At 42.4% G+C, this 16,921-nt stretch overlaps 1 protein-coding gene across 1 annotated transcript in view; it reads right to left on the bottom strand.

Annotated features, from left to right (window-relative positions):
• The window catches only part of ryk (receptor like tyrosine kinase), a 116,278-nt gene that overhangs the window by 46,134 nt on the left and 53,223 nt on the right, over window positions 1-16,921 (bottom strand). Inside the window, 3 exon segments of the mRNA XM_034081337.2 lie at window positions 11,539-11,639; window positions 14,883-14,934; window positions 14,937-15,023. Of these exon segments, the coding sequence (XP_033937228.1) occupies window positions 11,539-11,639; window positions 14,883-14,934; window positions 14,937-15,023 (240 nt within the window).

Raw genomic sequence — 16,921 nt, 5'->3', positions numbered from 1 at the left:
TTTGGTGGTCGTGCCACAACCGTGCATGCATGCACAGGTCATAGGTGCATTAGAAATAGCACTACACCCCTGCAATGTGTGTGAAAGACAATAGACTTTAAACTTTTTTGAAATTGAAGTTGCGTTGGTGTTTGTGTGTTGGTTGTTGACGGCAGTTTGTGCCCCCCCTTGGTAAATGATTGCCCCCCCCATTCGATTTGTTCTAGAGCCGACCCTGGCTCGGACAATGAAGCCTCACCTGCTGGTTGCCCGATCGGGCAATCTATTATGCCAGTATCATGCAGCTCGCGGATCCAGTAATGAGTGACCCGACAGTCAAACTAAACATATCTATAACTAGTTACGGTAGTTTGAGAGGTCATTAAAATAGCTACGTGTATATTCTACCCTGATGAAGTGGTGTTTTGTCCGCTCACCGCTGCATGTGGTATGCAGAGCTGCGTGTCGACTCGTCAGCAGCAGCTGATCTCTCTCTCCCGTCAGATTAGACTTCACTCGATTGCACTCGCGTTTATGTCCATATCGATCAGATCCAGCTAGTTCTGCTAATGATATGACTACCTGCTTATTAAAAGACAACTACACAATAAGTGTGCTATGCAACCGGGTGAGGCCGCAAGGTAGCGCAGCATTATGCATCTGTTTACATGCCCACCGGAACCCCGAGGCATTACCAACAGATCAACGCACAATCAACCCATACAGGACATCTCTTTCTCCACATTACGTGTTAGACATTAGAATTGACTATTAGTGTCTGTCACATACTCTTCTTGTCTGTCACATAAGTGGCGCAACTGAAAGCGGTATTGCTCTAAAGGGAAATTATTTTGACCGAAGAGATTTAGATTTGCCGGCTAACGGAAACTCTGACGTTCGCCATTTTGGTGCTTCGCGGATGCGCTCGGCTCCTCGGGTCTGCTCGGTCAGCTTCCGGATGAGGAGGAATTCGTTCGACCAACTTACAGTAGATAACATTACACTCATCACTGAGGACCTGACGTGGACTCATCACTGAACCTGGACGTGGACTCATCACTGAGGACCTGACATGGACTCATCACTGAGGACCTGACGTGGACTCATCACTGAGGACCTGACATGGACTCATCACTGAGGACCTGACGGACTCATCACTGAGGACCTGACATGGACTCATCACTGAGGACCTGACGTGGACTCATCACTGAGGACCTGACGGGACTCATCACTGAGGACCTGACGTGGACTCTTCACTGAGGACCTGACATGGACTCATCACTGAGGACCTGACTGGACTCTTCACTGAGGACCTGACGTGGACTCATCACTGAGGACCTGACGTGGACTCTTCACTGAGGACCTGACGTGGACTCATCACTGAGGACCTGACGTGGACTCTCACTGAGGACCTGACATGGACTCATCACTGAGGACCTGACGTGGACTCATCACTGAGGACCTGATGGACTCTTCATGAGGACCTGACACGGACTCTTCACTGAGGACCTGACATGGACTCTTCACTGAGGACCTGACATGGACTCATCACTGAGGACCTGACATGGACTCTTCACTGAGGACCTGACACTGCACCACAGAGAGCATCCTGACCTTCTACAGGTGCTCCATAGAGAGGACCCTGACCTTCTACAGGTGCTCCATAGAGAGCATCCTGACCTTCTACAGGTGCTCCATAGAGAGGATCCTGACCTTCTACAGGTGCTCCATAGAGAGGATCCTGACCTTCTACCGGTGCTCCATAGAGAGCATCCTGACCTTCTACAGGTGCTCCATAGAGAGCATCCTGACCTTCTACAGGTGCTCCATAGAGAGCATCCTGACCTTCTACAGGTGCACCCTAGAGAGCATCCTGACCTTCTACAGATGCACTCTACTCCCAGCAGCTCAGGAAGAAAGCCCTCAGGATGATAAAAGACCACCATCACCCCAGCCATAAACTGTTCTGTCTGCTGCCGTCTGGCAGGCGGTACCGCAGCATCCGGACTAAACCACCAGACTCAGGGACAGCTTCATCCCACAGGCCAGAAGACTGTTAAACACCTGAACTCTGTAAATAACATCCATAACGTTCATCTGTTTGTATCTTGCTAATTATTTATCTAATATATCATATTCCATTTACTTGTATATAGACTTTCTTGCACTATTTCTATTTTATTTGTATTTACATTTTTGCACATCTCAAAACATTCTCTTGCACTATTTATCTGTTTTATGTGCTATATATATTCGTGTTGCACTGTTGGAGGAGCCTGTGACTTACATGTTTCATTGCCATATCTACACTGTAGCTAGTGTGCACTTGACAATAAAGCCGTGCATCTTGAATTCTGTCCAGTCGCCCAGAGAGTGGCCCATAACATCTCACTGCCCCTGCCTCAAGGCCCCCTGATGAAAGCAGTGGCAGTATAACACTATGTGTGTGTGTAGCAACATGCAATGCAACATACAGGAAAGCTTGGACTCGCTGGGAAGTGAGATCCAAAATCACCCTAAAAGGACCACTAATCCATAAAGGTGCCGCCGTGGAGATTTAACCAGATCTGATATAACATAAGGCTGAAACCAGAAAGAACACAGCACCTTAAGAAATGACTGAAACAAGCAACTGTTCCACACAATCATTCTGTGGACTGATGTATTGATTAGTAGAATATTATACCAGCACTAGTTGATGGGGCACTATGGATGTTAGTAGGAAGCAGGTGAGATGAGTGGGGGGTCAGATGGACTGTATTAAATCAAACAGTGTGAAGTTCAGAAGACTATGGACAAAACATGGTTAACGTGTTCATAATGTTTTTATGTGCACATGACGACATCATGGTCAGAGTCTTAAGTCGTCTCTGCAGCTTCACCGGAACTTACTTTTGGTTTCATGAGGGGGGCACGGGGTTTTGGAAGGAGGAGGCAGCAAGCTGGAGAATGGGTGCAGAACCAGGGTGATTGTCTGATGGCAGGATGGGGGGGGGGAGAGAGTGAGAAAGAGGTGATTTAATGGATAGCTCGCTCAATCACAACATGAGCCGAGTGAATGTATGGATGTTTACTGTAGTACACCTTCAGATCACACACACACACAACAACACAACACACAACAACACACACACACACACACACACACAACAACAACACAACACACACACACACAACACACACCACACACACACACACACACACACACACACAACACACACACACACACACACAAACACACACACACACACACACACACACACAAACACCAACACACACACACACACACACACACACACACACACACACACACGGGGGTGGTTTAACTACATGCACAGGAGGGAGCTGTGGGTGTGTGTCCACTAGAGGGCAGTGAAGGATGGCCTACTGAATGGTATACATATCATGAACAACACTGACGACTTGCCAAAGGGTCTGGGCTGTGTCCTGTGACAGTCTGAGGAAGATGGATCTATGTGGCTGCAGCAGAGTAAGCTGACACTAAGCGTGCCAACACTCACCTGTTCAGATCAGCCTCCTCACTGTAGTGCTCCGTGTTCCCTCAGACTTATTGTCCTGGCCCCCTCACTTGTCTGCCTACTCTGCCTCTTTTTATGTTCACCTTGCTTATGTTTTTTGTCTGGTTCTACAGTTTCTTACTTTTTGTTTTGAATATCTTATGAAATGTAAGGTGACCTTTGGTGTTATGAAAGGCACCTCCAAATAAAATGTATTATTATTATTATTATTATACCTTACCAGTATTAAGATTAGTAGCTCTAAATTCATTTTTAGGGTGTTTGAAAGATCGCTAATAAAAACATTCAGTCTGGTAGCAGTTGCCTTTATGCTCCCAAGAAATAGTCCCGCACACAAAGACAAATAGCTGATTTATTTTACAAAATAGACAAACAAGACACAAACAATGAGATGTCTTTTTATATGCTGGACAATATCCCCTTGGACATATGAACGCTGCGTCAATTTGAAGGACGTTATGGATTCAATAAATATGTCTTTTTTTCATGAATTCAGCTTCCTTTATTAAATATAACTTGTTAGTGTATGCGTCCATTTGTGTGCAAGTGGGAGAGCAAACCACAGTGAAAATGTTTTTTGAAAGGCTAAACGCAAAAAAATATGGAATTAAAAAGAAGAGTAAGATAAAAATCTACTTTGTATCAATACTTTTGGACTTCTGGATGCTCTGCAGCTTTGGGAACGTCTGAATCTCAGAAACATTCCTACACAGACACCACTGGAATCTAACTACAAGTAGTATAATACTAATATTGTTAGTGCAACTGTGCAGAAATACTAGCTTCAAACAGAATCCAAAAGCTGTACAGCATCCAACTGTTCATTCAGAGTTTGAATGACACCGTTCTGAATAAAGCTTTGAACTTTTGTGTGCAGCCATATTAATTCAAATGTTCTACTACGGTTCTGAGCAGTAGTGTGGCGTGGGAAAAAAATATATATGAGGAAGCAAATAATCGATGTCCTTTTTTGGGGGGGGGGGGGGGGGGGGGTGTCAATGTAATAACGTAACCAGATGAGTTATTACAGCGCCCGGTATCATTTGACACAAATTTGTATCAGACAGATGCAGGATTGCACACGCCTGTTATCTAACCGACCGACAGGTCCGCACGCACTCTCCAGCCGAACCTCTCTCGTCTTATTCATTTATGCATTTTCTTATTCATTTATGCAGCCCACCCAAATGCATAACCAGCCGCTTAATGCGCAGTGCAGATTCGGTAATGAATAAAAAAATAAGCATTCGTTCACAAACTAAATCAGGAGACCTTTAAAGTTTTACGTTCAAGGCAAGGCAAGGCAAGTCTATTTATATAGCAAGTTTATTTATATAGCACTTTTCAACACAAGGCAATTCAAAGTGCTTCACATCAAAGTATCAGTAGGCTACGTGTATGAAAAACAGTTATGTGCAGAAACATTGCATGCGATAGTCCAGCTTCTCTTCCCTTCCCTCTCTAACACACACGGCAAGTGCAGCAGCACTCCTCGTCTCTGTTGCTAATGTTGCTACAGATGTAGCGCTTCATTTCAGACGCCTACCCGTGCGGGTCCGTGATCGGCACGGGGTGGGCCCCTGCTAAAAGGAAAACCCCCCCGCAGGACTTGAAACGCCCCCTTGATAAATACATTTCATTATAATGAAACCAGCTGCAATGGATCATGGATCCACCAGGGGGAGCCGTGAAAAGCTGCCACACTGGAACTCATGTGAAATAAACAGCTGATCTACAGGTATCTGATATAGCGGATATTTGTTAAGATCCATATGTCACGGATAGGATCATATTCTGTGCTAAATAAGAGACATGTAATCATTTACAAACATCACCATGTTTTTATTAACAAAATAATGTTTAATTCACGTTGGCGTAAGTACAAAACCATCGCTATGTTTTTAGATCAGGAAATCATCCAGGCTCAAACAAACGATTTTCAATCATCATCCTCACGATCATTTAATGTATCAACAAAAAATAATCGCTTTGTTTTAATCACATCCGACCGGAGGAAAATGCAGCGGCTCTCATACAGATCATCCTAATCCCACGGGCAAACAATATATATGTACAGTGTTAATAGTTTACTGTATTATTAGTGTCTAATATTACTGGGGATTTCGGAATGGTACTGGATTTTGATTTATTGTATCGGCTTCATATCGCAATATATTCCCGAAGTCTGAAATGCAAATTGTCCCACATTAGGGCAATTCACCCTACATTTAATCATTCAAACAAAATCATATTTCGTTTCTTTTTAACGAAAGAAATGTGGTTTAATTCACATAATTTACTGTGTTAATTATTTACTGTAGTATTGTGCACATTACTTTTCGCTGCTTGTTGCACCTGGTTAGAAGCTAAACTGCATTTCGTTGTCTCAGTACGTGCAATAACAATAAAGTTGAATCTAATCTTGAGCAGGAACAAATGTATTTAGGCTACTTAGTACATATCTGACATAAACGATTAAACACATTTGTGCATTCTTTAAACCGAGTCAAGCCGAGTACGGAGGTGGCGGCACATTAAAGTGTGCACCTGATTGTTTAACTTGAAGGTGCCTGATGACATTTAATCATTCAAACAAAATCATATTTCGTTTATTTTTAACGAAAAAATGTGGTTTAATCCACATAATTTAGGCCTACTGTGTTAATGTTTACTGTAGTATTGTTTAACTTGAAGGTGCCTGATGCAGAGTCCTGCACGGTCTGATTTTCAAGACCCGCTCCCGCCCCGCGACGTGCAATACCGACCCGCCCCGCTACCCGCACATATTGCCAATTAGTTCAGCAAACCCGACCCGACCCGTCGGCACAAGATCCGCAACCCGACCCGAACCCGCATAGCCTAGCCTATATATGAGTAGTGAAAACATGCAATTATTAACACATGCAGTTGCATATTTGTCTCAAAAAGTGGTTATTTCCTCCATCTAGGAACCAAAAGCCTCCCAGACGTTGGATTTCGCTCTTGAGGAGAAGTGTTATTTGAAAATGCTGTATTCTCCACTAGAGAGCTTCACCTCAGCCATTTCGAATGTGGCGCGCACAGCAGCAGATTGATGCGATTTGCAGAGGGTTATGATTATGCACGGTCCCGCGGTGGGAGAAGTCTGAGGATTTAAACATTAAAACTAAATTATTATTATTTTAATATAATTATTATGCAATACCCGCGACCCGACCCGCATCATCTTTGTTTTACCCAGAACCGAACCCGGAAAAAAGCGTTTGAAAAAATACCACCCGCGAATCACCTTTTTTGCGGGTCTCCCGATGCAGGACTCTGGCCTGATGTGAACAATTTCCAGAAGAACTCTAGCTTGAATGGCCTTTGTATGTATACAGTAGGCCTACAGTATAGCCCAACCCATGTACACCTTCCTTTTTTCCCGTCCAAAGTTTGAATTGGATAAAGGGCAATGGTTTATCTATGGTGCTTTTATAGCCTATTGTATAATAACTGTGTGATTTATATTGCTTTTCAAATGCATATATGGCCACCCATTTACACGGCTCTTCCCGTCAATAATATGAATAGAAACTTAGGTAGATCACTTTAATTTCTGCAAATTAATTTTAATCACACACGGTCTCCCCCACGTCTCCCCGTCCCGAAAATGATAAATAAAATAAAAAGAGGAGAAACAATTTTCAAGTTCAGTTTTCAACGTTTTATTTAAAAATAACTGACATAACAAGACACCATACTGTAGGCCTATCTGCTGCGGAAACCAGGACGAGCTATTTTGGGATCTTTTTTTCGGGGGCTCCCTCTCATTTACCCGGCTTCCTGATCTTATGCCACTGGTCAATGTTCAGATTTGGGAACCAATTGGAAACATAGGACTCAATCTTTTCAACCTCTTGACGGGAAAAAAGGAAGGTGTAAATGTTTGAATGATGAAATAAACAGTGAGGAGGGGTACAGTATGATACACTAGATATACACAGCAGCCCAGCCTGTGAGCAGTATGAACACAATGACGCGCTCAGCTCGAGATACCAGCGAGTCGAGAGAGAGAATGACTATCTGCATTTTCTCTTTTGGTTTGATTAGGACACATCCTGGGGATTGTGTTTACAAACATTGACCAGACCGTTCACCAGCCCCCCACCCCCCATGTTGCCTATGCTGTCCCTGTGTTGCCGAACTCTTTGTTTAAAACGAATTGGCCATCGGAATGTGTGGACGAATTCTCCCCAAGGGTCACGTTCCAACAGCTCTCCCCCCCCCCCCCCCACTCCTGTGATCTCCCCCCCCCCCAGTCTGTAGGTTTCTGTTTGCATATTTCTATGCCGTAATTCATACTGGTCCTCTCACGCACATTACATTCTCCTTACAGTATACATACATAGGGCTATATGAGTCCGTTGTATCTTACGGACCATTTGTTTTTCTTTATTAAAAAAGTAAACGGAAGAGCGTCTGAGAGGTGTTTTTGCCCTTTTGCTTTTTCCCTTACTAAATGGTCTAATGGTCAGTGGAGCGAGGGGGGGGGGGGGCCGTGAAACGCGCGGAAGTGATTTCAAAAACAAAAGCACTCGTTTGCTTGGAACAAAGAACACGGTCAAGACACACATTGAGTCCAGAAAATGAATGTTATTAAGGGCTGTAAATATAATAAGCCTGTGTCTAAAATTGACAACAGGCTTATTATATTTACAGCCCTTAAGATACACTTTTGTGTTTAACAGCTGACCACCATGACATACTTTGTTTTAGTAGATTTCGCATGAGAGCAAAATGTATAAATATGAGCATTAAATGATATGAATATGAGAACAAAATGCATGAATGTGTGAGTGACAATATATGAATGTGTGCATTGAAATATGATAATATGAGAGCAAAATGTATGAATGTGTGATAGTAAATATATACGTGTGTGAGAGTGAAAATGTATGTAAAAGGAGAATATATGTGTGTGAGAGTGAAAATGTATGTATGTAAAAGGAGAATATATGTGTGTGAGAGTGAAAATATGCTGCATTTTGAATGTCCGATAGTCCACCATTTCCACCGGAAATATCAAACATTTAATAAAAGTGAAAAACAATGAACAAGACTTAACGTATTCATCATAATTAATTATATTTATTTTGTTTGGATGTAGGATTTTTGACTTTGTTTAGAGCAGTGATCTTCTACTATATGGACATTTTGAACCCAAAATCACAAAAAAAACGTAAAAACAGATTTTGAAAATGATATTATTTTTCATATAGGTAACACAAACATACACAACGAAACCATTTAAAAGCTGGAAATATATACATGGGATGTCACTATGATAATGTGAAAGTTTGATTGAGGGTAGCATGGGATTTCATTCTGATAAGGCAAAAGTGTTATTATAAATATAATACAAATATATATATATACACATTATGTACAAAAATCAGTTTTTTCTGTCTTTATCTGTGCCACGCTTCAAAGCGGTTTCTGTCAACTACGACACAGAGGGTAACATCACAGATTCCTCCTCCTCCAGGTCAAAAAACAAGCTTAAAGCTTGACTCACGTTCAGAGTTCTCTTCATCATAGTTGAATCTTCAAAACTCTAAATCTATCTAACTATATCTAAATTCTCAATGTTTGTCAGTCACTTTACTTCAATCGCAGTCTCCCGCCGCCTCTCTTCGTCTCCCGCAGCCTCTCTTCGTCTCCCGCCGCCTCTCTTCGTCTCCCGCCGCCTGTCTTCGTATATCTTCGTCTCTCTCATTTCCCGCCGTCTCTCTTCGGTTCCCGCCGTCCCTTAGTCTCTTTTCGTCTCGTTTCGTATCACTCCGTTTAACTGATTACCTCACCCCCTCCCTGGTAAATACATCCTGTTGAGCAGAATCTACAGTTTCCAGTATCTTCCTTTTCGTAAAATGATAAAATACGGCGAAGATATTAAAATATGTGCTTCCATTATTCATACTTCTGAAATATATCTGTATTAACTTTATATCATCGTATGTCCGTGTTTATTGGGTCTTTTTGCATGAAACAAAGACTGGCATATAGTTTCGAGCCAGTACTTTCGACAGAAATACACATATACATCCTGTTGAGCAGGATCTACAGTTTCCAGTATTTTCCGTTTCGTAAAATGATCAAATACGGCGAAGATATTCAAATATGTGCTTCCATTTTCATACTTTTGAAATGTATTAACTTTATATCATCGTATCTCCGTGTTTACTGGGTCTTTTTGCATGAAACAAAGACTGGGATATAGTTTCAAGCCAGTACTTTCGACAGAAATACAGAGCAATGTTGTCCGGACTGTTGTTTTTATGCGGCACCGGCTTGAACAGGTCATGTGATCTGATCACGCCGGCATGACGGTCGACTCCAAAGGGTTAATATTAAATACATATAAGTATTTTTACAACTTGTATTTAGAAATACTCTGTTGTAATTATTGATGCATACATGTGTTCATCCATTCAATGTGGCATCTGCTATAATGGGGTTAATGTATGATATTACTTAATAATACAATACATTATAATATATGATAATTACATTTTAGTTTTATTCATTTCTTATTTCATAGTTTCTCATTATTATTATTTTTATCGCTCATCATCTTATTTTTGATTTTATTAATCTGTGTGAATCTGTGCTGTCCTGTTTTTCACTCTCACCCTGTTGCTGTTTGAACTACTGAATTTCCCCACGGGATTAATAAAGGTCCATCTTATCTTATCTTAATGTATAAGTTGATTTACTTCAATCGACTGTACTGTGTAAAAACACCCCAACAATATTACAAGAAATATACTGCATAAAGCAAACTATATACTTTATTTGATCTAAAATATTGATGTTTTTTCATTATATTAGCTTGTGAAAACCATACAGTAACAAATAAGTGATTAAATGCTACAGTATTCAGCAAACACAACTGCAGAGCTGCAAACATTGCAAACAGACTAAGTTCTACAACACCCAGTTGTCTTTGTGTATTTTGTGAATGAAGCGCCATCTCATGGTTAAATCCTGTAATTGAACAAATGGGGAAATTGGGCAACGCCCTCTAGCAATTTGGCAACACCCCCAGCCACTGGCATCCGCTGGGCTTTTGACTGGGATACACCCATTTGAGTCTGATCTGGAGTGCTACATCTGTACTTGCTCTGGGCGGTGATAACAGTACGAAGTTGATGCTATTTGATTGGAGTGAAGCCAGAGGGCGAGTGGCTTCCCTTGGCATGGCCCTGACTAATCACAGGTTGGCAGGGGCATGACGGTAGCCTCATCTGATTGGTCAATCCGTCAATTTTCTTTTAACCAAGGGATGACAATTTGGGCTGGCCTCCTCTCGACCATGACATGAGTGCAATCTACTGTTTCACCATAACATCTAGAGAGGCACTTTTTCACTCTTTGTAAAATACTCAATGAGAATGGGGGAGAGATGGCAGCAACACACAGCACAGAAGAATTACCGAAACTAAATGAAGTGTTTTTTTTATTTATTAAAATGATAACTACAGTCCGAAAAAACAGGGGAAGCCTGGCTTCCCTTGGCCTCCAGGAGAAAAGGCCACTGGTTTCTGAGGGAAGGAGACCATTAATGTTTAGACTTAGCTCTTACTTTAACTTTGCTACTGTACGTCTGTGCTTCCCACTCTGTTTTCATTTTACATCAACTCCAATAGAAGACTACTTGGCTTCCCTTACGGCTCCACAGTTGGCCTGACACTTAGCTCTGAGAACATCACTCACACAGTAATAGGTCACAAGGGTGTTAGCAACTAAAGGACAGAGAACATCACTGCAGGAACTCTACTCTTCATTACAGTCTTATGATGCTAGTTAATCTATTTAGGTCATCACAGTAGATTATTGCATTGGAAAAACATGCACACAAGGACGCCAGAGTAAGAAGAGAAGAAAACAACTATGGCAGGACTGAATGTACTCCATGTTAGTTTGATTACCACAAACATGTTTGGAGTGATGCTGCATCGTGTTACAATTTGCCTTTAGAAGAAAGAGTAAAATGCCTTACTGGTGACGGGGGCTGCGTTGTTGGGGGTGTCCGCCCTCAGGTACTGTGTGGTCTGTGTGGACGGCTGAGACAGGCCCTGCGAGCTCCCACTGTCACTCACACTGAACACACAGAAGAAGAGGAGAAATTATCCAGAGGCACCAGGATTGTGTTTCAACAGTAACTGGTAAACGCATTACTAAATGAAAATCCTTCGCATGTTCTGAGAAACAAGCTAGTTTCAAATCCAGTGATTTCAAAGTGAACATCACAACAAAACATGAATATAAGCTTGTGAATCCTGAGTCATTTCAGAAAAGAAGGCTGTAGAGTTCACAACAAGAGCAGGGCTCGACATTAACGACTGCCCGATGGCCCGGGGCCATCTAGTATTTAGCTCGGACCAGGGTCGGCGTCATGGGGGGTCATTCGCGGGCCATGCCCCCCCAAATTAGTCACTGTGCCCCCCCAACGCAGGGTGGGCAAGCCTTGCCACTTTGCCGTTTTTTTTTTTTTTAATCGTATAAGTGAAAACGTTTCCACTAAAGCTTTTTGTGTGTGAAATACATCAGAAATAAAGAATACAAATATAAAACACAGCCTGAGGTGTGCTCACTGCTGCTCTCTGATTGGTTGTGTTGCTTGACCAATGAACCCGACTTTTGTTTTGTTATCATTACGTGGCTGTGTGTTTAGATGAAAGCCGGTGGCAATCTGTTTCATCTGTTACACTGATTATACAGTAAAGCCATCGAAAATAATATGATATACAGTACAGAGTACAAGTAGCCTACTTCTGGGTCATGTGTTTCATTCAAGCTCGGCTCTGTGTGTGTGTGGCACGATCGCATTTTGTGAGTGCGTGAGCGGGTAAAGTGGAATGTGTTGTTAGCATCTGGTTAGCTAAGCTATGCTAACGGATATAAAGAGCTGTTTCTACACCAAGGTGGAGGAGAGTCCTCTCCTGTCAGACTGAGAGGAACGTATAACCTCAGCTCAGTGAGGTAAGGACTCTCTCAGTGTTTAGATAGTTCACTTTAGTGTAAGTTATCTCAGTGGGTCTCAAACGGTTTGGTCACCATTTATGTAAACAAGTATTTGCGAGGAACACATGTATATGATCATTAGCCTATAGTTATTAAAGAAATAAGAGAATAAATGAAAAACGGGTATAAAATACTATAGGACAGTAAACACAAGAATACAGTTTAAAGGGGAGTGATTAGTAAAATATCCATAAAGAAAAAGTAAATCTGTGTACAGTTCTGTTTCATATGGATGCTGAGAGATGTAGGCTATCCATAGATCTCCTAATGTTGCTCTCAAAGTGCACCAGATTGATGCATTTAACTTCAATATTTAAAAAAAAAAATCTTCCCGGGGGGAGCATGCCCCCAGACCCTCCTAGAGGAGGTTAGGTCCACCCCCACCTAAAACATGTTCATATGGATAGAATACTAAATACATTTGCACACTTTTTATATGGTGGCCGATGTCCATATGTTTCTGTTTTGGTGGTCGTGCCACAACCGTGCATGCATGCACAGGTCATAGGTGCATTAGAAAATAGCACTACACCCCTGCAATGTGTGTGAAAGACAATAGACTTTAAACTTTTTTGAAATTGAAGTTGCGTTGGTGTTTGTGTGTTGGTTGTTGACGGCAGTTTGTGCCCCCCCTTGGTAAATGATTGCCCCCCCCATTCGATTTGTTCTAGAGCCGACCCTGGCTCGGACAATGAAGCCTCACCTGCTGGTTGCCCGATCGGGCAATCTATTATGCCAGTATCATGCAGCTCGCGGATCCAGTAATGAGTGACCCGACAGTCAAACTAAACATATCTATAACTAGTTACGGTAGTTTGAGAGGTCATTAAAATAGCTACGTGTGATATTCTACCCTGAAGTGTGTTTTGTCCGCTCACCGCTGCATGTGGTTATGCAGAGCTGCGTGTCGACTCGTCAGCAGCAGCTGATCTCTCTCTCCCGTCAGATTAGACTTCACTCGCGTTTATGTCCATATCGATCAGATCCAGCTAGTTCTAGCTAATGATATGACTACCTGCTTATTAAAAGACAACTACACAATAAGTGTTGCTATGCAACCGGGTGAGGCCGCAAGGTAGCGCAGCATTATGCATCTGTTTACATGCCCACCGGAACCCCGAGGCATTACCAACAGATCAACGCACAATCAACCCATACAGGACATCTCTTTCTCCACATTACGTGTTAGACATTAGAATTGACTATTAGTGTCTGTCACATACTCTTCTTGTCTGTCACATAAGTGGCGCAACTGAAGCGGTATTGCTCTAAAGGGAAATTATTTTGACCGAAGAGATTTAGATTTGCCGGCTAACGGAAACTCTGACGTCGCCATTTTGTGTGCTTCGCGGATGCGCTCGGCTCCTCGGGTCTGCTCGGTCAGCTTCCGGATGAGGAGGAATTCGTTCGACCAACTTACAGTAGATAACATTACAAACATTTTTAACAGGGGCCATAATAGTGTAAATAATGTTTGTTTTGGCAGTTATAACTGAATGTAATGTTTTCTACTTTTTTCCACCTGGGAAGGCATCTGCCTTCATCAGATGGAAAGTGTCTTGACCAACAACTTAAGTATTTCTTATGCAGGGCATGCAAGCGAGCAAACACAAACAAGAACAAACAAACAAGTGAAATGAAGAATAACATTTAAATTGTACAATATAATATTGTGGTGGTTCATCTTATAATTCAGTCTAGAGAACGCACCAGACAGCATCTAAGACCTGCAAAAATCTAAATGTTCTAGGGGGAGGACCCCCCAAACCCTTCGTGCGTCATTTCGTCCGCGCGCATTTTTCAGGGCCATCTGTAAATTAGCTTGGATGGCCCACAGGGCCATCTCCCAAAATCCTTAATGTCATGCACTGAAGAGAATACTCTTGTATACCACAAGGATCCCATCATGCAATGTGATCAAATCAGACCACTTTGGCAAAACAACATTACAGCAACTAACTTTAGAGAGATTTGCATGGAAAAGAAGAAAACCAGTCCCACTGTCCCCGATGGCTACCTCTAAGAATGAATAAGGGGACAACAGGGGGAGGATGTGCTGATCTATTCACAGCTGATCACCTGCAGAGCTGCTTGCAGCCACTGGAGTGGAGATTACAGGAACCGAACAGCATGGAAACTTAAGTGCGGCTTTACGTGATATCTTTCTTTTTGAGGAGATTATCTTTTTGTTTGTCTTTGAACAGCAGAATTCTGCAGGAAAATACTGACATAAGTTCAGCGGGTGACAGATAGGAGGCTGTAAATCTGCCGCTTCTTATCAGCTGCAGTTTAATATGTGTACAAACAAAAGAAACATACCTGTCCTCCATCTCCACCCTCTTCATGCTGTGCAGGTGCAGGATGGCCAGATGATGGCCACTAGGAAGATCACAATGCAGCAGACGCTCACACTGATGTAGACACCTGGGTGGAGGTAGTGGGGGCGGTCACACCCATCTACTGATGACAACAAGCCACACATTATAATCAGAATAGTGATGCAACAAACAATTAATTTAATTATCATTCAAACCTTTTATCTATAACATTTATATTCCAGCTCTAATGGCGCATTTCCACTACAGGGCCTCGCTCGGCCTCGCTCGGTATGACTAGGCCTTGTTAGGACTGGCTCACTTTAATGCTGCGTTTCCATTACAGTTTAGTAGCTGGGCAGCAGAGATGGAGTACTCGAGTCCTGGACTCGGACTCGAGTCGGACTTGAGTGCCGATTTTCGGGACTCGTGACTCGACTCTGACTCGCGCACTGATTGACGCGACTGGGACTTGGACTCGTGAATTCTCGCGCAGGATGACTTGGACTCGGACTCGTGAATCCCCCCCCCCCCACGATGACTCGGACTCGACTCGTACATTGACGCTCCGACTTGGACTCGGACTCGAGCACATTTTCTCTGGAGTCTGATGTCCTCTATCCTGTATGGCGAGTTCACGTACTGGGCCCCGCTATTCCAGTCTAAAGATGTCTACAGACACACCCCACATCATGCTGTATGCTTTCACACATTCTGCTTCCACATTGGAAAAGAGCAGCAAAATGCTCGTTATGTGGAAACAATATAGAAGAGAAGGCTCTGTAACACATTACTCTAAGGGTCGAGTTCAGACATATAGGCTGTCTTGAACACTATCATCAGAGTAACTGATCTAATCAATAAATAAAGATTCAGCCGATAACACGAAAGCACATGGCTACTTAACATGCAGAATGACATCATTTTGCATGCTAAGTAGCCATGTGCTTTCTGGGGCTAAATCTTTATGGTAAACTGATTTAACCCGTAAAAGTTCCTTCAAAATAAGAGTCCCGATCTTATTACTATCAAAATAAAAGTGCAAAACGAAAACTTTACCATAGGAAAATATTGGCATACAAATATAATCACTTCTCTAAAAGGTAACTCATTTTAAATATAGTTTATTTATATATAATAATAATATTAATATTAGAAATAAGCTTTATATTTGTATAGCACCTATTACAAGAATTGTAGCCAAAGTCGCTTCACAGCAGTTCAATAGACAGGATAACAGCAATGTAGAGGAGCAGCTACATTTCAAAACATATATCCACGAAGATTAATACATGAAGACTTGTGACTCGGACTTGACTTGGACTCTTCTTAAGTGACTCGGAATTGGACTCTGACTCGAACACAGGTAATGATGACTCGGACTCGGTCAGTTTCTGGCAACCCTACCTCATATCTGTTCAGAAACTAGACAAAAGTTAAACAAGTACAAACCACAGACTGTCTGTGTCATGGTGAATACAGTCACTGCTTTATTTATGTCTGTGTAGGCCAGGGCTATTCAATTAGTTTGGAATGGGGGCCGGTTGATGAAAATGATCCAAAGCAAGGGGCCGGGAAAAAGATGGCTTGAAATAGAGCAATCATATTAAGAGCTTCAGATGCAGTAAATACTACAACAGCATAGTGGAGTGCATATATTGTGTTTAATTAAATCAAACAACATAGCCCCAAGGCCTTTATAGATCTAAATGGCAAGTTCAGAACTCAGTAGGCCTACATGTGAAGCTAATTTAACCATCAACATCATTTAATCTAATTTGATTTAGTGATCTAATCATTCACGCAGAGATGCAATACATGACGGGAGTTGTCCCTACAGTAGCTATTAGGTGGGTTCGAAACCCGATCCCGCAGAAGTTTTCAGGCAATGTCTTTCCCTCTATCTCTCAATGTAACACCCATCCATCCATCCATCTTCTCCCGCTTATCCGTGGTCGGGTCTCGGGGGTAGCCGTTCCAGCAGAGAGCCCCAAACTTTCTTTTCCCTGGCGACATCAACCAGCTCTGACTGGGGGATCCCAA

The sequence above is a fragment of the Pseudochaenichthys georgianus genome, chromosome 4 (assembly GCF_902827115.2).
Source record: "Pseudochaenichthys georgianus chromosome 4, fPseGeo1.2, whole genome shotgun sequence".
Lineage (NCBI taxonomy): Eukaryota > Metazoa > Chordata > Actinopteri > Perciformes > Channichthyidae > Pseudochaenichthys > Pseudochaenichthys georgianus.
Note: the sequence above shows the minus strand (reverse complement) of the source record. Positions and strands in the feature narration are given on the sequence as shown.